The sequence below is a fragment of the Paroedura picta genome, chromosome 7 (genome assembly GCF_049243985.1).
Source record: "Paroedura picta isolate Pp20150507F chromosome 7, Ppicta_v3.0, whole genome shotgun sequence".
NCBI lineage: Eukaryota > Metazoa > Chordata > Lepidosauria > Squamata > Gekkonidae > Paroedura > Paroedura picta.
This window is the reverse complement of record NC_135375.1, coordinates 100,401,034-100,427,916: the sequence shown is the minus strand read 5'-3', so window position 1 is coordinate 100,427,916 and position 26,883 is coordinate 100,401,034. Positions and strand designations below refer to the sequence as shown.

The 26,883-nt window shown below is 46.9% G+C and overlaps 1 protein-coding gene across 1 annotated transcript in view; it reads right to left on the bottom strand.

Moving 5' to 3' along the window:
• Positions 1–296: 296 nt before the first annotated feature.
• Positions 297–26,883, bottom strand: part of POLR2B (RNA polymerase II subunit B) — a 28,474-nt gene continuing 1,887 nt past the window's right edge. Inside the window, exons 3-25 of the mRNA XM_077345703.1 lie at positions 25,316–25,466; positions 24,327–24,439; positions 23,549–23,768; positions 21,805–21,963; positions 19,264–19,428; positions 18,402–18,598; positions 15,861–15,980; positions 15,033–15,219; positions 13,830–13,973; positions 12,437–12,576; positions 11,976–12,087; positions 11,256–11,410; positions 10,590–10,788; positions 10,327–10,495; positions 8,863–8,959; positions 7,347–7,441; positions 5,357–5,607; positions 5,181–5,270; positions 3,997–4,104; positions 3,263–3,376; positions 3,016–3,176; positions 1,268–1,463; positions 297–557 (exon numbers count right to left, since the gene is read on the bottom strand). Coding sequence (XP_077201818.1) covers positions 468–557; positions 1,268–1,463; positions 3,016–3,176; positions 3,263–3,376; positions 3,997–4,104; positions 5,181–5,270; positions 5,357–5,607; positions 7,347–7,441; positions 8,863–8,959; positions 10,327–10,495; positions 10,590–10,788; positions 11,256–11,410; positions 11,976–12,087; positions 12,437–12,576; positions 13,830–13,973; positions 15,033–15,219; positions 15,861–15,980; positions 18,402–18,598; positions 19,264–19,428; positions 21,805–21,963; positions 23,549–23,768; positions 24,327–24,439; positions 25,316–25,466 — 3,433 coding nt within the window. The 3' untranslated portion in view covers positions 297–467. The remainder of the gene's footprint in view (positions 558–1,267; positions 1,464–3,015; positions 3,177–3,262; positions 3,377–3,996; positions 4,105–5,180; positions 5,271–5,356; positions 5,608–7,346; positions 7,442–8,862; positions 8,960–10,326; positions 10,496–10,589; positions 10,789–11,255; positions 11,411–11,975; positions 12,088–12,436; positions 12,577–13,829; positions 13,974–15,032; positions 15,220–15,860; positions 15,981–18,401; positions 18,599–19,263; positions 19,429–21,804; positions 21,964–23,548; positions 23,769–24,326; positions 24,440–25,315; positions 25,467–26,883) is intronic.

The following is a 26,883-nucleotide window of genomic DNA, read 5'->3' as shown; positions in this document are numbered from 1 at the left end:
AAGAATGTTTCAGGGCTTTCTCAACGGTGAAATAGTCAAGAAAGGTGGCCCTAAGTACTAACCAGGACTGACCCTCCTTAGCCTCTGAGATCTGATGAAACTGCTAATTTGGCCAATCCAGCTCAGGGCCGTGATACTGTCTTATCCCTGGGCTGATTACCAATAGCTCCATGAATTGGGAGCCGGGTGCTGTGGCCTTCCTTGGTTTGAGAATCCACCGGGAGGACGCTGATTCTCAATACCTGTCTCCGAGTCCCGGGGGCCCCTTTCCCACACAAACCAGGCCAGCCCCGATCTGAATGAACAGCTGTTTATTTGTATTTACAAAAACATAAAAACTAGTTGGAGAACCTCAGCTACAAAAGCAGAATTGCTGTCATGATTTCCACTGAACACACAGACACACATCTCAAAGCCACCGCCAAGGGAGAGGCCACACCGCAGCTAACGGAGGGGACTTCCAAAGGCTACACGCTCATCATGCGGGGTGCGATGCTCATGGACATCAGTTCCTGGAAGAGGAGCTTGCAGGCATACGGCATTCTCACCAGAGAGATCTGAAAAGGGGAAGATTTTTTTTAAATGTATTCATAAAAATTACCCATTCAGTAAAAAAGCATCACAACAGAACACTAAACTGGCAATCTGATGCTGCACATCCAAATGAAGTGCTACCTTGAACCTTTATAAAATGTTGGAAGTTTCACTTCCTTTCTAGTGACAGACTCATAAAGGTAGTGCTGGAAAAGGCCGTCAAACTTGCAGCTGATTCAAGGCGACCCCATAGGGCAAGGTGGCCCAAACTGTAGCTCTCCAGATGTCCATGGACTACAATTCCCACAAGCCCCTGCCAGCACCATGCTACCGTTTGCTTTGTCTGCCAAAGATTCTAGGCCCATGAAAGCTTACGCTGTGAATGAGCTCCTCCCTAAAGGACCACGGGATTGATTCAGGTGGGTGGCCGTGTTGGTCTAAAGTGGCTGAACGAAGTTGGTATCCAGTGGCACCTTTTATTCAAGGTGTGAGCTATTGTGGGCAGGCAATGAGTATATGGTGAAGCATGCTGAGCTTCCAAAAGCTTATTCCGTGAATAAAACTGCTCGTCTTAAAGATGCCACTGAATTCCAACTTTGGAACAGGGATTATTACCCAACGGAACAGGCGGCATTCCAGAATTCTGCTCTGTGCAGAAACAGAAAATATTTTAATTCCACTGTTTTGAAACCGAACTGCAATATGATGCCAACTCTCGGCTCCTTCTCCATACCTGCGTCTTATTCCGGCAGCCCCGGCACTCATAGGTGTGCGTCCGCGTGTTTGCGATGGCCATCAGCCCGCATAGGTTGCACACGTGAACTTGATAGGGGTCTGAGGCTTCAAATAACCTTTCCCTTAAGAACTGCGCTGCTCCGTGAGCGATCTGACAGTCACGCTCCATCTCCCCGAAACGAAGGCCACCGTCACTGAGGGAGAAAAAGATAACACAGCTTCCAGATTTGTCGGAGTTAGCAGCTACCAAGTTGGCAGGCTCACCTCCCTTCCTCCTAAAATATATGCAAACATATCCAGAGCAGAATGTGAGTTGTACACAAAAAATACTTCCTAAGGGGGGGGGGGGGAACAAGGCAGACCATTTTTAGATCATATGTTAGACACAACTTTTATGTCCCTCATGCAATTTGTGCTTTAGGTGATGTTGCTAATGCAAGATAGAATTCCAAAAGAAAAATCTCTCTGAAATGCAGTTTTATGATCCAGTTTGAAGTATGTGCACATGCCATGATTTTATAGATGTGTAGAAAAGCTACATGAAAAACAGCCTCTTGTGGCGCAGAGTGATAAGCGGCAGAAATGCTGTCTGAAGCTGTCTGCCCATGAGGTTGGGAGTTCGATCCCAGCAGCCGGCTCAAGGTTGACTCAGCCTTCCACCCTTCCGGGGTCGGTAATATGAGTACCAAGCTTGATGGGGGGTAAAACAGTAATGACTGGGGAAAGCAATGGCAAACCACTCCATATTGAGTCTGCCATGAAAACGCTGGAGGGCGTCACCCCAAGGGTCAGACATGACTTGGTGCTTGCACAGGGGATACCTTTACCTTTAGAAAAGCTACAACCTGAGAATGGTAGCTTTCGTATTTTTAAAGGAATATTCTAGCCTGAACGTTATGCATATATGTATAAAAGCTTTCATGGCAAAAGATCACGACCCAAAGAAACTGGAGTAAAATCTCTAGTAATTGCAGACCAGTCTTCTGGGTTTGTGCAATCCCTTCTTTTTTCCTATGTACAGCTAAAGCAAATTGTGCAACCTAATTAAAATTGCCCAATAAAGTATGCAAAATGGAATATGCTACAAACTTGCAAGATTTAAAATCTGGCTTTTCTTAACATTGCATTTGTTTTAACCTGGCACCAAGTGTTTGGAGCACACAACTATACCTAAGCACTTTTGGCTTAAGTGCATGTTAACACACTTTCGATAGCCAGGGGGAGGACACACAAAACAGCCAGCCAACTTGTAAGGCTCATTTGAATGGAACTTTTCTACAGCCCTGCAAACCATCCTGCGCACACATGCATCTGTGGTGTACCACTTTCAGCATCTTGATGGGCAGAAAGAACCAACCAGCCTCCCCTCTTTCTGTCAACAAAAGCTTCCATATCTGATCGCCTGCAAAAGATCCTGGCTCACCCTAGATGAGCAGCTACCTAGAACAAGCCATTTAATGTTGAGAATCTTCCATCTAGATCAGGGGTAGTCAAACTGCGGCCCTCCAGATGTCCATGGACTACAATTCCCAAGAGCCCCTGCCAGCAAAAGCTGGCAGGGGCTCCTGGGAATTGTGGTCCATGGACATCTGGAGGGCCGCAGTTTGACTACCCCTGATCTAGATTATGATATGTCCCATTTGGTGTTGGTGGGAGAGATGTATAATAGTAATAATTTTTAAAAAGACCTCTGTGATTGAATCCCATGCACTCCAGAAAAGCACAGAAGCCCCCATCTATTCTTACCGAGATCGACCTTCCATAGGCTGTCTGTTAAGGATCTGAATCGGACCTCTGGCTCGAGAATGGATTTTATCATCCACCATGTGCTTCAGCCGCTGGTAGTAAGTAGGGCCAATGAAGATTTGAGATGTGATTTTGCGCCCGGTGAAACCATTGTACAAAACCTGTAGGAGAGAATGGGTCAGCAGAGCTGCATGCCCCACGCGGAGAACAAACAAATCCAGGCTCATCATCTGCCACTGAGACAAACCTCATTCCCTCTCAGGTGATAACCATAGTCAGAGAGCAAATTGGAAATCTTCTGCACGTTGACGGCATCGTTGAAAGGGGTGGCGTCGCCTATTTCCCCCTTGTTTGCAGAGACCTGGAGAGGGTGAGAAGAGTTGCTTTTTATACCCTGCTTTTCACTACCCAAAGGAGTCTCAAAACGGCTTACAATTGGCCTCCCTTTCCTCCCCCCACAAATGTGAGGCTAAGAGAGCTCTGAGAGAACTGTGATCACCCCAAGGTCACACAGCTGGCTGTAGGTGGGAGCAGTAGTGGGGAATCAAGCCCAGAGCGCTACGCTGAGTTGGCTCTAAAGAGTACAGTGCAGTGGACAGATCTGGAACTGGGAAATCCAGCCTTAAGTCCAGGCATGAAATGCACTGGGTGACTATGGACCAAGCACACACACATTCAGCCTACCACGCAGGGTGGTTGTGAGGATAAAATGGAGAAGGAGCATACTGTCCAGAGCTTGACGGAATAAAGATGAGATGGAAGGCCAGCAGGAATGTTAACAAACAGCAGCAGACACCCTATGGGGATTTCGTACTTGTCTCTATAAAGACAGCCAAGGCTGAATTCAAGCCAAGGGTCCATCGGGGCTGGTGATTTGTCGCCAACCTAAGGATCCCAGGGAAATGTGCAAACAGAGACGGGGTCCTGGTGCTGAACCCCAGCACAAGGAAGTTCTTTGTACAAGTAGCCCCATGTCCTTACCTTCCCTTGCAGGCACTCGATCAAGTGACCAATGGTCATACGTGAAGGGATGGCGTGGGGGTTGATGATGATATCAGGGGTGATGCCTTCACAGGTGAATGGCATGTCCTAAAGAAGAGAACAGAGGAATGTGAGGGATAATATCTCCATCTTCAAAGTCATCTTGAACAGCTTTCCTCTATATTGAACCTCTCAGATTGATTACCACAATACAATCTCCATGGGACTGATGCTTCAAGGTCCCTAGGGATTTTTCTGCCCAGATCTTAAGCAGGGATTGGCTGCAAAAAGCACATTAAGCCAATTCCTCCATACACCCTCCACTACAGTGGCTACCTGCGTATCTCTTGGTCCAGAGGGAAATGCCCATTGGTTACAGCCATGGCTATAAAATGAACAAGGGGCAGCATACCAGCAAGACAGCCTCGACCCATAGGAATAGCTCAGTCCTGAGGTTTTCAGGGTGGCTGTGCTCCAGGTGGGCTGGGACTGTGATTGGCCCTTCTCAGCAGTGATGCGAGTTATGAAAAATGCTCCCCAGAGAAGCCCATTGAATGACTTTGAGGTTCATGCGTGCCAACATCATTCAGAACAGTTTCCTGAGACTATGTCAGGGCTGGAGTTTTGAAAGCTACTGTTGCTGTTTTCATAAAAACAATACAAAACTATCCAGACCCTTAAGAACATATGTTAGAAAGGCGATCAATTCATTCTAAATTGAAAAGCGGATAGTTTGTTTCTTGTTGGGAGAGTATGAAAAGGCAGAGAGAGCTGGGCTCCAGGCTGCTTCAAGAATAAAATAGTTGTATGTATGAAAAGAAACAACTGTACAGAGAGAGAGAGAGAGAGACAGAGACAGAGACCTATCTATAACTATCTAGCTAGCTGTTGTCTGCATTCTTCTGTAAACTGCTGTTCTGGAGGCAAGCAGGGAAGAAGCAAGCTCAAGAAGCAGGAAGTCTCCTGTTGAGCCAATCAGGACACTGGAGGAGAGTATCTGAAAATCAACAGGCAGTTACCATCCCATCTATGCTAAATATATGTCTCCTCCAATGCCCCCTGCAGGACATCCCTGACAGTCTGCTCAGTTATGCACACTGCAGATCTGGCATACTCCAACATTTCTAACATGCTGTTGTTCAACTTCTCCATAGCATTAGAAGAAACCAAAGGGAGGCTCTTACCTCCTGCCTATACTGGATACCGCAGGTCCCTTTCTGACCATGTCTGCTGGCAAATTTGTCTCCGATTTGCGGGATTCTCACAGAGCGCACCTAGGGAAGGAAGGAGGCAGACATCGGTCAGCACCTCGAGCCATTCCAGAACAGAGGTGTTACCGCCATCAGCCAACCGCACTCACCCGGATCTTACAAAACTTGTAGCCTTCCTGGTTCAAGGTAACCATGACCTGATCTACGATCCCGGTCTCGCTAGTCCGCAGGAAAGTGCTGCAGTCCCGCTTGGTATAACGGCGATTGGTGCCCTCCAGCTCATCTTCATTCTCGGGCAGCGTCACCGTCTTGCCGATGATGACGTCATCTCCCGACACGCGCACACCGGGCGCAATCAAGCCGTCGTCTTCCAGCTTGTCATAGATGGCGTGCCGCATCCCTGGGGAAGCAGAAGTGGGGGGCGGGGTTAGATCGGGCAGGCACAACCTGCCAAGTTGGAGACTGCCCACCATTTACCAAGTCCAGACCGCCCAACAAGGGATTGATCAGCCTATCTATCAGATTGGTGTGGTGGACCATATTGGTGTGGTGGCTACATATAACCACAAGTCTGACAACTTGGTCACACATGATCTAGGTTCTCCAAAACTCTTTTTTTTAAAATAAAATAATCTTCATTTGTTACACTTAAATCCCCTCCATTAAGTGTCTCCTTTTAGTTAAGCTTTGAGTTTGGGCTGGGAGGCACTGCGGAGATATACTTAATAATACAGATTCAGCTTACATAGGAAATCTAAGACCCCACATTAACTACACAATAGTATGAACTTTTGCCCAAAACTTATAAGCTTTTTCACATTTCCACCACGTTTAGGAAAAGAAGCCTACTTTATTACCACATTTCCAACATTTGTTAACATAGTTTTTAGCAGTTTTAAGCAGTCACTTTTGGTGTCACATACCACCTATAAAACATTTTATACTTGACACAGTCTAAGAGCCATCCTGACAGATATTCAACACCATATTTTCAGGTTTAAATTAAATGCTTAACATTGAACATTTCTTGTAGAACAGTATGTTCTCCAAAACTCTTCAATTAAGTCAGGACACTGGTTCTCAAAGCCAATACTATCTAGGACAATGTTTTCTTAGGGATGTTGTGTAGCGTAGCAAGTAAAAGGCTCTGAATTCAAACTGTCTCTGCATTTTTGTCCTTGATTTAGCCACATCCCAGTAAGAGGAAAGGCTGATATGATCATCTCCACTGCAGCCACTTGCACTGCTGAAGAGGCAGGCTGCTTTTCAGGTTCCAAAGCAGAACACTGAGCACTTTCCCCCTGCAGATGGGGAGAGCATCAAGGAGTAAAGAAAGGGAACTATTGCTGAGCAGCTCTCCATCAGCCCGGGCTTCAACAGGTGTTGGCCTGTATATTAGCTGGAGATTCGAAAGAAAAAAGGATGGCTACTTGACTTGGGGAACTCATTGCTAAAAGACATGCTGGCAGCTTGGATGGATACCAAAGGAAGGCATATAGACAGAGGACAGAAAAATAAGAGTTGGTTTTCATACCTTGCTTTTCACTACCCGAAGGAGTCTCAAAGCAGCTTACAGCCACCTTCCCTTCCTCTCCCCACAATGGGCACCCTGTGAGGTAGGTGAGGGCTGAGAGAGCTCTGAGGGAACCATGACTGGCCCAAGGGCACCCAGCTGGCTGCATGGGGAGGAGGAGTGGGGAATCAAACCCGGCTCTCCAGATCAGAGGTCACCCACCACTTTAACCACTATACCATGCAGGCTCTCTGCTATTTATTTTGTAATTTCTATTTCGCCCTTTCTTAGGAAACTCGGGGCAGATTGCACTAACATAATAATATACATATATTATTAATAAAATACATATACAATTTCAAAATTACAAAATAAAATTTAGCATTAAACATTAAAACAATAGATCACTAAAACACAAATGAAAGATGACACCTTTGAGTGCAGAGGCAGAATGCCTGCAATGGCTGAAAGATGCCCCTGAGAAATCAAGAGGAGCTGCTATCCATGGGCCCTGCCCATGGCCTTCCTGAGGCACCCAGCTGGCCATTGCTGCAGGTCGAACGGTGAGGACAACAGCACCTTCATCTGATCCTGTACAGCTTCCGGCAGGTGCTGCTTATCCTTACCTTGACAAGTTTCCCGGGTTGGCTTCTCAAAGACTTCTTCTTGATCAAAATCTTTCTTAGACTCCTGTTCTTTGTAGGAGCGATAGAACACGGATCTAAAGGGAGGGGAGGAGATCAAAAACAACCATCAGCTACAAATCCCACAGCGCTCTTCCCATTCAGGTGGTAGAAATCGAGAAAGGAGAATGCAGTGCTGAAGTTGCAATGAGCAGAAAGGAGTGCAGAGGTCAGCAATAGTGTCAAGAGGCCAGAAAGGTGGGGTGAAAATGCACTTATTTATTTATCCAGTTTATATGCCACCATTCCCAGGGGGCTCAGGGCAGCTTACAACATTTATAAGGAAAGTTAAAAGATTTTCACAATAAAAACATGAAGTCTAAATCTAAAATCTTAGAGGAGTTTGTCAAATTTATTTCTTATAACTAGTAGGGGTAGGGAATAAAATGCTATGTGCTATTTAAATTTCTATTCCACCCTGTTTCGACTGACTCAGGCAGATTACGACATACTTAAAATTACATAGAATATTATTATTTGCTTTGGCTGCAAGGAAAATAAAGGCCAATGCTGTCATTGTTAAGATAAGCTTTTAACACTCTTTTATTTTTGTATTTTTTACATGTGTTTTATAGTTACGATTCTATGGTTTTAAATTTTTACGTCTTTTATAGTAGTTTTATTCTATTTTATTCTATTGCTTATAAAACTTGTATTCTTATTCTATATTGTGTAAGGCCTATCAATTTTACTACTTCTACACAGAATATTAAAATACAATCGCAAAACTGCTTCAGGAAAAAGTTATCTTTAACAGCAAAATTAACAGTTCAAACAACAATTCCTTGTTTCAGGACTGCAAATTCCAGCAACTATATATAGTCATCTTCAGGGCTCATCCATAAATGCATACTTAAGGAGGGGAAGGGGGGGCATTTAGATTTCAGCCGCCGCTCTGGCTTTAACCAAATGCTCTGTCTTGCGGGCAGAACTCTATCCTGCAGAACTCAGCAAATTTCCTCTAGGAACTCATTCCATCTGGCAGGTGTCAGGGCCACTGAAGTCCTGGCCCCTTGGTCGAGGCCAGGCGTACCTGCTTGGTATAGTGGTTAGGAGCACAGACTTCTAATCTGGTGAGCTGGGTTTGATTCCCCAGTTTTGCCTCCACGTGCAGCCAGCTGGATGACTTTGGGCTCACCACAGGACCAATAAAGCTGTTCTGATCGAGCAGCAATATCAGGACTCTCTCAGCCTCACCTACCTCACAGGGTTCCTATTGTAGGGTGAGGGAAGGGGATTGTAAGATGCTTTGAGACTCCTTCTGGTAGAGAAAAGCGGCATATAAGAACCACTTCTCCTCCTTGATTGCACTAAGCTGGTCAGGACTAGCCAAGAGCCCCAAATATACTGAAAATGTCCTTGGACGCTGACTGAGAATTTCCTGGCACGACCCGCAAGGCTGCAAGACACAGGAAATAACCTCTTTACTCTCACAGCAACAAATTCACAGAAACCCCACCTGAAAAAGCCTCTGTCGACAGCAGAACGATTCATGATGACCGAGTCCTCCTGATTATACCCGGTATATGAGGCGATGGCCACAATGGAGTTGATGCCTGCAAGGGAAGGTGGAATAAATCAGCCATCACAAACCCCCATGTGCGCGTGCCCCCCCTCTGGCCTTGGCACGGCTCTTGTGTTTACTTGGCATTTCTGCACAGCCAGATGTTCTGTGCCGACATGCATGCAGAGACACCTGGTGGAGGGCCGTGGTAGTGTCACTCCCAATTCTCAGGAGTAGCTTTGATTCGAGGGGCAGGGGGCAACATTTCTAGTGACCTGGATCATCCAATAACAAATCAAATTTAGTTGTCAAGAAAATATTGTTCGAACCCAAGCAGGTGTTTAAGTTCACCTGCCAATAAAATTTCAGCCTCAGGAGGTTCTGAGATGATTCCCATTAGATAATAGTTCAAAGCTAACCAATTCCTCTCAACGTGAGCATTTTGACAAACCAGAGGAAAAAATATATATGAATAATAATCAGACTTCGCCATCGCCAACTGGCCAAAGAGGGGGTTTCATACTAAAATTGACCTTTAGAGACGCTGAGATGAAGATGCCCACCCTACCCTTTAACCTCCTGGTCCTTTCCTGGGCACGGCCCAAAACTTAGATATCTCAGAGTTGAAGTTTACTCTCCATTATTCCAATGTTCCTCCTGCCTATTTTCCTTCACACAAACCTACTAGCCCAGGAAGGCCACACTGGCTCTCCAGATGTCCTTGGACTGCAATTCCCATGAGCCCCATGTAGTCCATGGACATCTGGAGAGCCACGGTCTGGTCACCCCATGTTAGCCAGTCATCCTCCACTTGCAGCCAGATGCCAAAATTATCTTGGCTGAGTGTTCCCAAAATCAGCACGGGACTCACTGCCCATTTGTCAGTGCCACAGGAGCCGAGCAGTGCCCAGCTTTCTTCTTTACACCCCACCCAAAGCAGTATGTTGATGGCCAAGCCTTCACCTCTCGGGGATTTCCGTTCTGATTCCTTCGTGCTGGAAGCCAACAACTGAAGGCACCGGAGACCCAAATCCGGTCCTCGCCCACTCACCCTGACCCAAGGACCAATCTAGAACCTAGAACAATAACCTCTGTGCTGGGAAGACAGCGGGAGACTGAAGCCACCACCCCCTCACCAAAGCAGTCCTCTAGGAAATTCAGCCTATATCCAATCATTCCCTCCTTCCAATGGAGCAATCTCTCTTGTCAATTTAGACCCACCCACTGCATGTCAGCTTTCCCCACAATGCTGATCCCCATGGTCTGCTGATCCCTACTCCAAAACAACATTTTTTGAGTAGGATACAGGGAAACTCCTGCACTGCTGCATCTACAGATGGCTGGACACCCAACCAGGGCTCAGAACTTGTGGTCAACGACAAGCACTTCTGCAGCCCTCGCCAGCAGCCTGGGACATACCAGCGGGCAGCTCCCTGAAGCGGAGGTACTCCATCGAGCGCGTGGTGACCAGGGGCTTCTGAGGGTAATACAGGACATGGGCGAGGGTATCCATGCGGACGTGGAAGTTGGTAATGTAAACTCCCATTGCCTGCTTGCCCATAGCGGACTGGTAGGTATTCCTGGGAGACTGGGAAAGTCGAGAAAGAGAAAAGGGGTTAAAGAGGACAAGCGTCTTCTCTTCCACAAGCTGAGAGGCCAGCCGCAGAGCGAGCAGCACAAACCTGGTTGTGATCGGGAAACGGGATGATCGACGCGCAGACTCCCAGGATCATGGACGGGTGAATCTCGCAGTGCGTGTAGGTCGAGCAGTACGCCACGCCCTTCTCCTGCAAGTCGTCGGGCGTCATGGCCAGCATCACGGTCTCTTCCTCGAGGGTGTCGATGTACTCGACCACACCGCTGGCCACGAGATCCTGCCAGCTAAACAAAGAGCTTCAGTTAATGGCACTCCGCAGAACTGGTTATTAAAAAGGGGCATGGCCCGTTTGAAGATCCTGCTGTCTTTTGCCTTCACTTGTTGGGGTCACAAGAGCCATAAATGAGAATTGCTAGATGAGGGCCTTTGGCAAATGAAAAGCAGGGGTGAGCGACACCTGGATTTTCTAAATCTACTCCAGCCTTTTTCAACCTTTTGGAGGAGCCCCTGAAATAACTTCCTAGGCTTTGTCAATCCTAAATTGAGGTTAGGCTTCAGGGCAGTTGAGGTTAAGCTTCAGGGCATTCTTGCCATCCTTATAATCACCCCTCATGTTTTGCCACCACTGCTGTGAAAAGCCCCCTTACCCTAAAACAAATGGAGAAATGGGAATGAGTGTATGCGACTTGGTCCCATTTTGCCACTAGTTTCAAGGAAACTAATAACAGAAGACAACAGAGAAGTTTTCTACCTGTAGTTGTTATATTCCCGCTCTTTCAGTTGGTCAATGTGCCTCTTCTTCAACAGCAATTTTTGTTTTTCCACAATCAGAAGAGGGCGGCAAATCCTGCCGGCATCGGTATAGATGCGGATTTCTCGCTCCCTGATATCCCTGATCATGGACACCTGCGTGCGTAAACAACATGCTCAGAAGCAGCAGAGCTTTTCAGAATCATAGAACCATAGAGTTGGAAGGGACCTCCAAGGTCATCTAGTCCAACCCCCTGCACAAGGCACAATTTCCTATGGACAAGTGCTTAGTGCACATAAGCAAGGCTTTAAAAAAAATTCATGACTTTAAATTTAATTTTTCACACAGATCTGACCCAACTAGACTATATCTATCCACACAATAGCCTCTGAGTCTCAAGCCACATATTTTTTATTTATTTTTAAATTTATACCCCACCTCTCACGACAATGCTGCCTCAAGGTGGCTTACAAAACAACCATAAAACAGTACGACCCATAAAATCCCATTAAAACCACGAGAACATTAATCACAGCATCCCACAATTCTAAGATGGTGGCAAAAACAGTCATCTTCCCAACCCAGCTCTGCTGAACCCAACCTGGGACCAATCTGGGATCTTAGTTATAACTCTGGGATGCTCAAATAGGGCAGGACTCCCCGATCAAAACTTGTGTGGTCCTCCACTTCGTAAAGCTAGAGTTGTGACCCCATATTTACCTCTGACACAATAATGTCCATCTGACGCCGCAGTTTTCTCAGCGTGTTCATGAGCTGCTCCGGGTCTTTGTGTATCCCAACCCAGCAGCCATTCACAAAGATCTTCGTAGCACTTCAGGCAGCGGAGGGGAGGAAAACATACAAGTGTTATGCAAATGTTCTACTGGTATGAACCCACATGAAGAAGAAAGTTGGTTCTTATATGCTGCTTCTCTCTTCCCAAAGGAGTCTCAAAGCGGCTTCCAATCACCTTCAATTTCCTCTCCCCACAACAGACACCCTGTGAGGGAGGTGAGGCTGGGAGAGCCCTGATATTACTGGAGAAGGAGAAGAGTTGGTTCTTATATGCTGCTTCTCTCTACCCAAAGGAGTCTCAAAGTGGACACCGTGAGGGGGCTGAGGCTGAGAAAGCCCTGATATTACATGAAAGAACTCTACTTGTGATTTCCTTGCATACATACTCTGCAATGGCCGCTGGAGAGATTTCTTCAAGGTTTTCCATGCTCCACTCTTCCAAAAATTCCAGAATGGGAGAGGGCTGAGACCCGACAGAGATGTAGGCCATGAGTGCAAGGTTCTTCACAAGGCCGACGGCATGACCCTGAGGACACATGAAATTGCTTTCATTGAAACGGCAGCTTCTCCTCAAGATCATGGCCATGGAATGTTTGGCAAGTGCTGGCTTACAGAATTAGGCATGGGACAGAGAAGGGGTACTTTTCTTGTCCAGGAAATTAATGAGCAGAAGGCTTAGAACAAATAAGAGGAAGTTCTTCAACCAAAGCATTAATAACACATGGAATTCACTGCCACAGGAAGGGGGGCGGCTATAAATATAGACAGCTTCAAGAGGGGATCGGATAAACATCTGAAGCAGAGGTCCATCAGTAGCTGCGAGCCACAAGGTATGGATGGAACATTGTTTGGGGCAGTGATACTCTGTGTTTTGGCTCCACAGGTGGACCTCCTGACGGCACCTGGAGTTCAGCCACTGTGCGACTCAGAGCACTGGACTGGGTGGATTGCATCCAACATAGCTTCTCTTACATTCATTTAACCATAAACCTTAGGACAAGGCTGTTCACTGCTGTGGTTTTTGGATTTTCCATGTTCAAGAAGTCACAGCTAGTAGCCAGTAGTGGACCTATACATGGAAAGGCAGTCCACCAGAAGCTACTAGCCAGGGTGAAGAAAACGCAGCGCAATATTTAGAAAAAGAAGAAGAGTTGGTTCATATATGCTGCTGTTCTCTACCCAAAGGAGTCTCAAAGCAGCTTACATTCACCTTCCCCTTCCTCTCCCCAGAACAGACATCCTGTGAGGTGGGTGAGGCTGGGGGGAGCCCTGATATTACTGAAGAAGAAGAGCTGGTTCTTATATGCTGCTTTTCTCTTCCCAAAGGAGTCTCAAAGCAGCTTACACCCTGGTAGGGAGGTGAGGCTGAGAGAGCTCTGATATTACTGCTTGGTCAGAACAGCTTTCTCAGTGCTGTGGTGAGCCCAAGGTCACCCAGCTGGCTGCATGTGGGGGAGTGCGGAATCAAACTCAGCTTGCCAGATCACAAGTCTGCACTCCTAACCACTACTCCAAGCTGGCTCTTTAGGGGCAATGAAACCCTGAATCCCAGTGTTAGCAGGCATCATCAGGGGAAGGCTTTAGACACAAGGTTCCCCTGTTCAAAAGGGCTTTTGTGAACTGGCGATCTCTGTTATGAGCTGTAAAGTACTTCTATATGGTTGCATGTGTTTCTTTTACAGCAGCAGTGCTTAGTGGTTACTGACTTGGGATTCACACACACGCCCTGGCAAGATAGAACTATTTTAATTAACACGCGCAACCCAATTTGTGCCTTACCTCTGGAGTCTCAGCAGGGCAGACCATTCCCCACAAAGTGTTGTGCAGTTGCCTGGGCTTGGCTAGTTTTCCGTCTCGACCAATAGGGGAATTCAGGCGACGTAGATGAGACAGCGTAGACGCAAAAGTCAGCCGGTTCAATACCTTGGAGGAACATCAAGAACAACGTAGCCATCTAGATTCATTTTCAGCATTGGTTGCAGATTGCTTAATATAAAGTATTAATACGGTACAAGGGAACCCCGGAAATGACCCAAGGCTGCAGCTTTGACATATATTTTTTGACATATTCCAGTTCAGACTGGGAGCTCACTAAGAGCAGGAGGTAACCGTAAGGAGTTTGTTAAAAGACAACCCACCCACCTTCAATTCCCTTTAACTTGTCCACTGGCCAACAGAGGCCCATTCAAATATCGATGAAGACTTACAAAGGTTGAAGAATCAGCAAATGTGCAGGCATTAGTAAATTAAATCCAAAGGATGCCTCAAATTCTGCCAGGACGACACAACATGAGGTCAGAAAAATGGCAAAACTAAGGACCCCAAGCCAAACAGAAGCCTCCCTGTGGCTCAGCCTTGGGCAAGGTGCCGAAAGTTGCACCTGAGTGCAACAAATGAACCATTTGTTCTCCCGGGAATGTAGAGAGCCAACCTTTTCCAAGCCAGGATGTTTTTGTGTGTCGTTGGGGGTGGGATGACTGGAAATATACTTATCTGTGTGTGCCTAACAAATCAGTTTCAACAAGAACTATCATGAGCTTTGTTCCACTTTGTCAATAAACTGCTTTTGCTGTGATGCCAGGTCTGATTCATTGAGAAGTCAGCAGGGACGTGACCGTTGGGCTTGTGCGACAGCACAGAACGGGTTCTCTGAGGTGTCAATAAAATGAAGAACTGGGGGCTTGTACATCACTTCTTACTACTCGAAGGCATCCTGAAATGGCTTACAAACACCTTCCCTTCCTCAGACACCCTGTGAGGTAGTTGGGGCTGAGAGAGCACTGAGAGAACTGTTGCCCGAGAACAGCTCTGAGATAACTGGGACTGGCCCAAAGTCACCCAGGTGGCTGCCTATGGCAGAGAGGGGAATAAAACCCAATTCTCTTCACCACGACACCAAGTCGGTTCTCAAAGAACACAACACCGATTTGCTCCATGCAGCCCAGAGGAATTGGAACTTCATGAGGGTGAACAAATGCCTACCTGAGACACCCCAGCTCTGGCCTGGTGAGCCTTCTTCTGGTCTCCCCAGTTCCCGGTAGCCAAGGAGTACTTCAAACCATCCGATATTATCCGGGTTTTAATGGCCAACTCCAAGTTAAAATCCTTCCCCTTGTCAATGAATTTCTGAGCATATATTCTCACTTCTTTCAGCAGGTTCTTAAACATCCTGTTCAGCAAGAAATGGGGAAAAAGTAAACATCTTGGAGATGAAAAGTAACCTTCCATCCCCACCCCCTTCCTCACCCGCAATTTGCTCCCACAAAGAATGCTTGCTCAAGATGCACATTAGCTTGAGTGCTTGCACTCATAAGCTCACGCCCTGAATAAATCTTCGTTGGTCTTAAAGATGCTACTGGACTCTGATTTTATTCAGCAGGACATCGTAACTGATCCCGTGTCAGTACTACTGAGAACAAATAAAGATCCCAAAACTGTTGTTTGGCTTTCAGGAACTCATTTGCCAGTGTGCACACGGCCCCAGAATCACCTCCCTTTTCTACATTTCTCATACTGGTGGAGCATGAAGGTTCCTCATCCCAATCACAGCTGGAGCTGGATTTAAGAATGCTTAGAAGAAAGCGCACCTTTTGACGCAGAAGCACCTATGAGTAAATCACGTGAACATAGGAATCTGCCTCGTAATGAATCCAACCCCTGGTCCTGCTAAAGCTGTACTGCCTCCTCAGGAGCTCTCCAGGGTCCTTCCCATCACGTTTTAAATGATGGTGCCAGGGATCGAACCACGGACCTTCTGCATGCAAGGTAGATGGTCTATCCACTGAGCCATAGCCCCTCCTCTGTACTCACCCTCTGAAGAGGAAGGCTAGTAGTGGCCCAGCCAGGTCCAGACGCTTGTTGCCGTAGTGATCCCTGTCGTCCAACTCCCTTCTCCCCAAGGCAGCCAGGAGTAGCCTATGAACCATGTACCTTAAGCCAGAGACAAGCAGCTTATTGAGTGGACACACAGACTTGCAAAATATCCTGGATGAAGCTTGAAAGTGCAGCACTCTCCCCCAGCCCGAGCCCAGACCATCATGAGCATCTCAAAACCTATGGCCCTTATGCTCAAAAACGAGAAAGCATATACAGGCCTGAATATTTAATAGCCATGGGTGTCCCACCCCAACGTAAATGAAAAACTCCCCTCAATAGGACTACTTGGGCTATGAGCCCGTCTCCTGCAAGCCAGCGGGGAAAAGTCTGGGTGTGCTGAAAAACCTGCAACATTCTTATGTACACGTGTGGATGTAACTCTCCCCAAAAAAAGGCCGTAGCATCTCTGGACCGGGCCAAGGTCACAGAGAAGGAAAAACACAACCTTGGCATTTGAAGTTAGCAACCAGAATGGTGCCCAAAACTGGAGGGGGCACAAGGAAGAGGAGGAAGGGAGTGAGGTGGGGAAAGCAAAAATCAGCAGGAAGTAACTAGAGTCCTCCACCACAGCCCCCAACCCTTCCTTCTCCTTGGCCACGCTCTTTCCTTGCCCTTCGTTTTGCACTGCAAGTTCCTCAACTGCAAGGACATGCTTTGGTTTTTTGTCTGTGGAAGCTCTGAAGTGCCGTGCATCCATCCAGTTGCACCATATCAAAGACAGAAGAAATGCTGATCTAAGGCAGTGGTCCCCAACCCCCCGTCCGGAGACCGGAACCGGTCCGTGGATCAGTCGGTGACGGGCCGCAGCTCCTCCTCGTCCTCCTCCCCAGCTGCAGCCTCGGGGGCTGTCCTGCCACTCTGCCGCCAGCTCACCTTTGGTGCTCTCCAGCGGCCGGCATGGCTGGGGCTCCCCCTCAGCGTGGCACTGCACATCTGCTGCTGGCAGCACCCCCCAGCAGGTGGCGGGAAGTCAGGGGTGCCAGCAATGTCCCTCAGCAAAAAACTACCCCCCCTGGGCCTCAGTAAAATTGTCAAGCAATAACCGGTCCCCGGTGATAAAAAGGTTGGGGACCACTGATCTAAGGGATAGAGTTACAGTCTTAACTTAAACAAAAAAAAATCAGCATACACGAATAGGAAGCCATCCTTTTCCCCTGCCAGCTGCCCAAGCATGTGCTTTTTTTCTCCTAGCATGCCTCTATAATTAGGCAACACTGGAATTTCTTCCCAGCCCTCAGAGCCATTTGCAGCGCTGTATGGGAACTGACAGATCAACATTCCTCTGACTGCTCATGTGTTCAGGCCAAGGAGGGAGAGTATAAATTGTGCTGGAAGTCCTACTGAGCTTAGGCTGGAACCTTTACTTTAAGCCGTTCTTCAAACACTTGGAAGTATCAGACTCTGGCTGCTCATTTAAGGGCTAAAAAAATTAATGAATCAGTCAGCATACGTGAGATACAGTCCAATTTAGGCTCCAGTTCTTAATGATGCCTGTCTGTTAAACAGGGTGTGGCATTTTTATTGATGTGGCCCGTACTAATCTTGCCCATTAATCCAGGGTTTCCCAACCAGTGTACCAGAGGTAAAGTGGACCTTGAGAGCCGCTAAAATGGACCGTGACATGGGGGATTCCAAGATGGTGGCTGCACACAGCCGCAGCCACTGCCGCAGTGGTGCTGTTTCTCCTACTGGGCATTGGGGCTGTCATGAGTGGGGGGGGAGGCATATGTTTAATTATTATTTGCATATGGGGCATCACAGACAACATGTGGTGAAGTGAGGTCATGGGGGGCTGTTTTTTATGTTAAATTGCATAGTTTTAATTAATGCTGTTTTATTGGCATATGGAATCGTGGCAAGGAGCATGGCCAGGTGGCATCACTTCTGGAAAATATTTCAGGTGTACCTCCACAGTCAAAAGGTAGGAAAAGGCTGCATTAATTTATCTAACACATAAATCTCACAAATGAGCAGTAACACTATTAATAAGAAGTATCATTATGAGGCAAGAAAGCAGGAAATCGGAGGCCAGTCATCACCATGGAACATGATCCGTTCGCAAAGAAAATTGTATACATGGCTTCTCCTGCCAGGGTTTTGTGAAACTCTGGAGTTCCTTGACGGCCCTGGAGGGCTACCAAATGGGTGAGAGTTAATTTTTTATATTTTTTAAAAAATGGTTTAAATATTTATTGGGTGATATGACGATATATGATCATGCTGACCTGCCCCCTCCCCAAATGGCCCATGATGGGCCTGGAGGGGGAGCAGAGAGGAGGAGCCAGGGTGGGCACGGACACAGCAATGCTCCTCAATCATATTCTGCACCATCACAGCACTTCTTGGGTTTCTCAAAGCCTGAAGAATGTTTCAGGGGTTTCTCAACAGTAATGAGAAAGGCCGCTTTAGATCGTCACAACACTCCAAATCATGGCACATTGTTCCCACAGCTAAGCATTGTGTGTCTTTACCTACCCTAGAAAATACGCCTTTTTGGTTTCACAGAAGTCGCTGACGCCGACGTGAGGTAGCATCTCCTTCTGCAGGACTTCTTTGGCGTACTTGATCCTTTTCTCTTTCGTAACGCCGGGCTTTGCGCCTCTCGAGCCAATGAAGTTCAGCGCAACGTTCTGCTCCTGAATGACAAATGCTTCATCCAACGAAGGCTTAACCTGTACATGTACCAAGCACATTAGTTAGCAGTAGACCAGTCGCTTGGGCCAAGTCAGACCCTTTGGAACCAAGTGGCAGCACCCGTTCACAAAATTGCCAGCTTGGTCCTTTTAACTAGAAGTGCCAAGGGCTGAGAGGAGATCCTACCCAGTCAAAGTAGATGCTCTGTCTCTGAACCACCACCTTTTATTTAAGCTGCAGTATACTGAGTCAGGCATTAGCCTACCAAGGGTCAGTAATGTCTCCTCCAACCTGCAGCTGCTCTCCAAAGAGTCTCAGGTAGAAATCTATCCTGTCACCTGATCCTTTTACTTGGGAATAACCTTCTATATGCAAATAATGTGCTCTACTACTGAACCATGCACTCTCCCCTCCCCCCTCCTGAAAAATTGAACATATTCGGCATTGTTCAGCATTCCCCTATTGGCTAGCACAGAAAAGCGAGTTATGGTGACTTTGAAATGAGACTTCTAAACCAAAGCTTCCCCTGTAGATATAAGCCCCTCACCCGCCTGAATGGCACTTACTTCTACAAATAACTAATTTAGAATAAAATGACGATGCTGCTAAAGCACCCGTAACCGATTCAGCACAGAAGACAAGAGGTTTATAAAAACGACCCACTGCCCAACCTAAGCCCAGCTCAAGAGGATCGATGCCTTACCATTTCCATCATCTCAGGATCTTCAAAGTCATAAATTATATGTTCCAGGATGTCTCTGTCAGACACAAAGCCCAGCGCACGGAAGACGATAATGATGGGCACTTCCTGCTTGATATAGGGGAGAGTCGCCACTATGCGCTGACCTATGGCGCTCTTCTTTGCCCCCTGTGAAAGCAGGAAAGCAGAATCTGAACACAGCTGGCTTCCCAAGGCAAGCGCCCATTGATTCCAAAGGCATCGCGACTAAGAGAAAACCATGCACTTGCAAAAAGGCTATTTCCCAAGACTAAGGACACCAGTAAAAATCATCGCTATGATGCCAGCGCTGCTGTTAGAATGCCGAGGCCCTTTGTTACCAGCAATTTCAGAGCTACAATCATATCTGAGCAAAGAAATCTCCCGATCAGGGTCCACAGCCTTTCTGAGCCCATAGGCACCTTTGGAATTCTGACACAGGGTGGTGGGTACAACCTCAAACTGGCTGCCACGGGAGGCGGAACCAACCACAAAACGTAAATGGGGAGGGGGGGACAAGCACGACTGTAATAGTTACTCCTCAACCTTTCAGACAAAAGCTCTGTTTAACAGAATGCCTTTGGAAATGAGACTCAGCACAGTGTAGTGGTTAAGAGCAGTGGCTTCTAATCTGGAGAGCCAGGTTTGATTCCCCACTCCTCCACGTGCAGCCAGCTGGGGGCCCTTGGGCTCATCACAGCCACGATAGTACTGTTCTCACAGAGCAGTCCTGTCAGAGCTATCTCAGCCACACCTGCCTCACAGGGTGCCTGTTGTGGGGAGAGGAAGGCAAGGCAATCATAAACAGTTTTGAGACTCCTTTGGGCAGTGAAAAGCTGGGTACAAAAACCAACTCTCCCCCTTCTTGTTTAAGATCCTTGTGCCTGTGTAGGCAGCTGTTGTCAAAGCAATACCTTTGAAAAAAAATCTATACTGCCCATCGGATCCCCAATGACCTAATCGAGCCCTGCTGGGGAGTCAGTTGGTCACCTTTATTGGCATCGGTCACAAAAACAACAATAGAATCAGTCAAAGCAGTAATATCCTAGTCTGCCCTACCTACTTTTTAAAATCCCTGGACCGGAGTCAAGGGAAAGGGCCAGTAGGGGGCACAGTGCCCAAGTACATCATATTGAGAACCCCTGTTCCAGTTCAAACTGGAACAGACTCCTCAACCAGCCCTGAGCATCCAAGAGGGGTGCTTGGCCTGCGTTTGTCAGTTAGTCGCCCATCTTGCCAATGCATGCATTGCATTGATACTTTCCCCAAAACCGACACTCAAAGTGGCCCTTGTAGAGATCTCAGGCCTCCCCGCATCCAAGGCCCTAACCAGAGGCAGACCAGCTTAGTTTCAAAAAGATGGCCATACCAGGTTGCCTACGGACCCCACTAGAATTAGCCTGAGATACAGTAGAGAAGAGGCCAGCTGTTCAGGGAAGCATGAGCTACAACAGAGTAACAGCATTCGCTGGCAGGGGCTCATGGGAATTGTAGTCCACGAACATCTGGAGGACCACAGGTTGACTACCCCTGAGCTACAACACTCCCACCAAATAAACCCAAAAACTGCAATGACAAATCCCCATTAAGAAACTGGTCACTAGCACAAACACTTGAGAGAGATCGACAGGCTTCAAAATGCCCCTTTTAAGATTACAACTAATGGGCCATCCAACTTAATTTGCTTTCCGCAAACAGCCCCTTTCCTGATCATATTTATTCTGGTGCAACAATGGCAGTAAGATTCACTGGTAATAAAGTGCAGTGAGGATCCGGATGCGAGTTCTAACGCTCATTAGTTACATTTGCCCCAGCAAGGTGGGAACAGTCTGCCAACAGAAAGTCCCACCCCACAGGCTCAAGTAGGGATTGGCGGGGAATGGCAAAAAGCAAAGCAACTGAACGGGACAATGCCACTAAGCAGGTTGGTTTGAGTTGCCTGAAGAAATGATGAAAGGGAATTCAGAGCGGGGGCCCCCAAATGTGATGCCACTGTTTGCCAGGGTACCCACCAACACTTTTCCTGGTGCCGGCCAACCACTCTGAGAAAGTGGGCAGGGCTAGCTGGGTCTTTTGCCCAACTGGGCTTTGGATTGGCTGGGCAGATGAAAAGGCACCCTGTTAGCTAGAGCCTCTGCCTGAACTGCTGCAGAGTTACTCCTCCAGTTCTGTATGACCACCACCTGACATTCTGTGCTTGGCCCAGTCTTTTGTAGTGGCCATTTCGTATTGCGCCCACCACCCATGTTTGAACTCCAAAGAGGGCTGTGGGCATAAAAAGGCCAGGGACCCCAATCTAGAGACTAATGAAAAGTTAAAAGGCTTGCCTCGCTGATGGTCTCAAACAGAAACAGCCAGTACTGCATCAGGGCAGAATTAAGTCCAAACCCTGCGTCCCTTCCAAATCGATATGAACACAACACAGGGTAGCAGAAAGCCAGAAAGAAGATCAACACTTCAAAAGCGCAGATAGCCAAGTCAACCTGTCACCCTTGATCAAGGTCAAAGCTTTAAAGAAGAACTCACCTGCCCGCCTCTGGCCAACATGCTCACCCATATGGTACTGGTTGGCCGAGAAGAATTCTCCAAGCAAGACCTACACTCTCCTGTATACGCGTATTTGGAATCTTTCTTGGCAAACACATACACTGTGTTTGTAGCCATCTTCTCTTGAGCAATCAGAACCTAGGAAGGGGAAAAACAAGCAAAAATAAACTGTTTGTTTTGGAGCTTCAGGGTTAAAACAACATTTCTGATCTTCTGAAAGGGAAGATAGTACAAAACATTATGGCAGCGCAAGTATTATGGGTAAACTTGGGACAGGGAGATTTGAGCTAACCTGTGCTCTCAACCTAATCTGTGCCCAGAGTAATTAAAAGGAAACAACTACTCTGAAACCCAACTCTTCTTCTTCAAAGTATCCTTACAGACTACATCAAATTTGAATAGCAATCAAATTAAATCCAAGCTTGTGACAGCCAAGATGGTAAAAACAAAACCCAATGGGACTGCATCCAAGATATTAAAGAATGAAGTACAACAATTAAAAGGGGGGGGGAATTAAAGAATGGAACTGCTACATAGTCTTAGAAAAAGTGTCACTGCTTATCAAACTGTTCAACTCAGGGAACAAAAAAGGGAAATTATCCTTCTATCATCCCTCTCCAAAACGGTTTGATAATGATTGCTGAAAGGCTTCATATCTTCTGGGGTTAACAAACCTGCTGCAAAGCCTAACTTGAAATCCCCGTTTATCAAACTGCCTGCATTCAGGCACCCTAACTCTGACCATGCCGTAATTTATTGCAACATCTGTATACAGCTGCAATAATACAGGAGAGTAGGCTCTTCAAAGAAAAGCATGGATTTCAAAATAGTAGAGATGTTAATCCAGAAATACCGAAGCAAGTATCCGGGTTTTTAAAGGACAAATTAAAAGAATGAGATGTAAATTGACTGCTGTATCCTATCAGCTTTTCCAATGGTGAAAGGGATGGAAAAGCTAATGTACTGTGAGACGTGCGTTGGCAACAAAATGCACACAGGGTGATGATTATACGGAGGGGGGAAACAAGAAGAGAGAGAGCTTTCACCTTAAGAATGAAAATTGGCATTCCTGAAAAAGAAAAGGAAGCCACTGTGTGGCAAACCCATGAAGCTATTTCTTTTCATGCATGTGTAACCAATGTCATTTTTCTTTTAATGATTTCATTAAGCAGTTTAGGATTTAGGCATAGGGAGCCAGAGATCACTGAGTTCACATATTATTAGCTGCAAAAACCCCACCCCTCAGTCAGTTTGGCCTGCAGCAGTAGAGAGAAGGCCCGGAGCTGATTGAGGGAAAACTGCTAATTCCTTTGCAGGCCCAAGCCAGGGGGGAACTCCAAAGCAGCAGCAGGAGGAGCCATTGGAGAACAAGCAGCCTAACACTTTTATAAGTTAAAGGTTGGACTTTCTCTTTTCCTGCATTATTGGGCACTGTTTGTTAGAACTGGTTCTGTTCTGAGTGCCCTTTTGGAAGGACACTGAAGATTCCATCTCCCTTAATGTTGCTATGTTCATAGACATTGTGATGTACTTCTACATCTACTTGCAAAGTTCTGGAGTCTATCAGAAATATTTTTATATTGAAAACTATTTGACGTCTGGAATGTTTTTACTTTTTTTAAAAAGCAATTTCACATCTTGTCAAGCCATAAAGGTGCTGCCATCTATTAATGTGACACACACACACCCATTAGAAAGCATAACACGTGCTCCCAAGCCTTGCCTTTTCCGATCCATTAATGATGAAGTATCCCCCAGGGTCCAGAGGGCACTCGTTCACCTCACAGAGATCACGATCAGTAAAGCCGTTGAGCTGGCAGTACGTGGACCGCAGCATGATAGGAATTTTTCCTATGAAGGTCTTCTGGAGCTGCGTTTGCAGCTGGTCCTCACCTTTCTTAATGACCGTCTTTGTTATGTCCACGTACAGCGGAGCAGAGTACCTAGGAACAGAAAGCACCACATGGGGCGTAAATTGCCAGCATCGGACAGCATCTAAATACATTTCTCATCAGATAATTGCAAAGTCAAAGTAAATGTGCTTCTCCCACTGTACTTGGCCTTGGACATTGCAAGCAACTGAGGCTTCAACAATCATCATTCTAGCGCAGTGGTTCTCAACCTTCCTAATGCCGCGACCCTTTAATACAGTTCCTCGTGTTGTGGCTTGTGACCCCCAACCTTAAAATTATGCAAGTGTTCTTTCACAGAGATTAAACCAAAACTGATCAATGGTGTGAAGATCCATTGTTTATGATTGTATATACATTGTTTTTTTTTCCAGGGCTTCTCAGTTCGGTTCTGCCTCTTGTCCCACCATGCTGATCTTACTCTTTTCTACTGCTCCAGGCAGACGAACGCTCTATCTCAATCTACCCCGCAAGGCTGTTGTGTGGATGACTGCTTGCCCTGCTGCAACCCCTGTGAAAGGGTTGTTCAACCCCCAAAGGGGTCCTGACCCCCAGGTTGAGAACCACAGTTCTAGCGGAAGCATTTCTTACGTAAGATTTCTCAGCCTGGCTTCGTTTGGCATCATGCCCGATGGGGAACCATCCCTTTCCCAATGGGTAGGCTTGGAGAGATAAATTTGTTCAAACTTCAACAGGTAACGTGGCTGCAAAAGAAACCAAAGTAGACAGCTATAATTAGAAATTCATTTTAAGAAGTAAAAGCTCGTTGTCCCACAGCAGAGCTGCTGGTATGCCATCATGGTGTAGCCGTTAAGAGTGGCGGCTTCTAATCTGGAGAGCCAGGTTTGATTCCCCACTCCTCCACATGCCACCAGCTGGGTGAGCTTGAGCCAGTCACAGCCCTGATACTACTGCTCTCACAGAACAGTCCTATCAGAGCTCTCTCAGCCCCACCTCCTTCACAGGGTGCCTCTTGTTGAAGGCAATTGTAAGCCACTCGGAGACACCTTTGGGCAGTGAAAAGTGGGGTACAAAAAAACCCTCTTCTTCATGCTGTGGGAAAGCATATAATCCATTCCTGACTGTCAGATTTGATCGAGCCCTTATGGATGTAAAGCTGTCTTGGAGGCCTGTGCCAATCGCTGCAGACATCTCAATGCAAGAGTGAAGGAGGACTAATATTTCCAGCTGTGACACAAACTTCTCAATACTCCACCAGGCTCCATACCCCTTTTCATGATTAGTGAATCAGGAGAAGATACATGAAACAATGACTGTCTTTTCCATTAACATAATTTATTTTGCAGAATTGCAATTTTCTTGGCACAGAATTTGTGCCAAAGCAGCTTACATCATTCTCCCCTCCTCACCCAAAGGGTGCCTTTCATTATTTCCCCAAGGTGGCCCAAAGCAGCTTACATGCTTCTCCTCTCCATTTTAGACTCACAACCACCCTGGGAGGATGAGACCGTCCCAAGGTCAAGCAGTGAGCTTCCATGACACAGTAGGGATTTGAACCTGAGACTCCCGGATCCTAATCCGACACCTGAACCACCACACCTACTCCTGCTGCATCTTACCGGTTCTTCTACTTCTCCTGAAGCATGCTGAGCTTCTGCTTGCAGGTCAATCGGTGGGGCATCTTCAACAATTCTCTGCACAGACATCTGAATGAACTCATCAAAGGAATCCAGCTGCTGTCGGACCAGGCCTTTTTCATCAAAATAGGAGCTTTGGAGGGGGGGGAAGGGAAAGAGAGAAGTCATGGAGTGAGAGCAGCCCCTTGAAAAAGCACAATGATAACTTCTTCAAATATTACAGCCAATTGGGAAATATAAGTCTTTCTCTTCAGTTATCTTGGGGCAACTCTTATGCGAACTTTGTGAGAAGCCAGACTGTATTCTGTGCCAATAGACCTGACAGGGGACATCGCTTCTGAAAACTCAATGGAATATTTTTCTTGTGATGAATAGTGGAGGTAAGTATTCAAACCCTGTGAGAATGAACTTGAGGACTCCAATACACATCTGAAGTGGACAGGATGCTAACAGAAACAAGGCCAATCACAACAAGGCCCATTAGACCCATGCCCAGCGTGGATCCTAAAAACAACAGACATAAGGATAGGGGCCCCATCAGGGAAATAATCAACCTTTCCCAGGATTAAAAGCAGCAGCGTTGCACCTGTTGCTGAAAAAAAAAACATTTCTAGACCTGCAGGTGCCTGACATCTACTGCCCTGTCTCGCACTTAGCGTTCCTGGGGAAGTTGGTTGAAAGGGCTGCTGTGGACCAAATATTAGCATTCCTAGACACTTCAACCCTTGACCCATTTCAGTCAGGTTTCCAGCCTGGCCATGGGGTGGAAACGGTGCTAGTCGCCCTGACGGATGACCTCCGCCGCCAGCTGGACCAAGATGGGTCAGCGCTGCTTGTACTACTAGATCTGTCAGCAGCGTATGACACAGTCGATCGTGAACTCTTAGATCACCAGCTTGTCGACATAGGGACAAGCCCTCAAATGACTGATCTCCTTCCTCCAGTGTCACAGACAGAGGGTAGTAATAGGACATAGTATCTATCCGTCATCAGCTCACATGTGGTGTGCCACAAGGAACAGTCCTCTCTCCTATCTTATTTAACATCTTCATGCACCCTTTTGTTCAGCTGGTGCAGAGGTTTGGGCTGGATTGCCACCAATATGCAGATGACACCCAGCTCTTCCTCCTGATGAACGACCACCCTGATTCTCCCCCTGAAGCCTTAGCCAGGTGCCTAGCCACAGTGATCCATGTGACAATCACCTCTAGGCTAGACTTCTGCAACTCGCTCTATGCAGGCCTTCCCTTAACCTTGATCCAGAAACTACAACTGGTCCAAAATGCTGTGGTCAGGATCCTCACAAACACACCATGGAGATCCCACAATCGACCCGCACTTCAACAACTCCGCTGGCTCCCAGTTGAATTCCAGATCAGGCTTAGGTTTTTGATAATCACCTTCAAGGCCATATGCAGGCTGGGCCCAGTGTATCTGAGAGACCATCTCCCTGCCTATACCCCCAAAAGAACAGCTATGCCATTGCCAACTGGCTGGTGATCCCTGGTCCCAAAGAAGCATGCCAGACCTCTGACCAGGGCCAGAGCCTT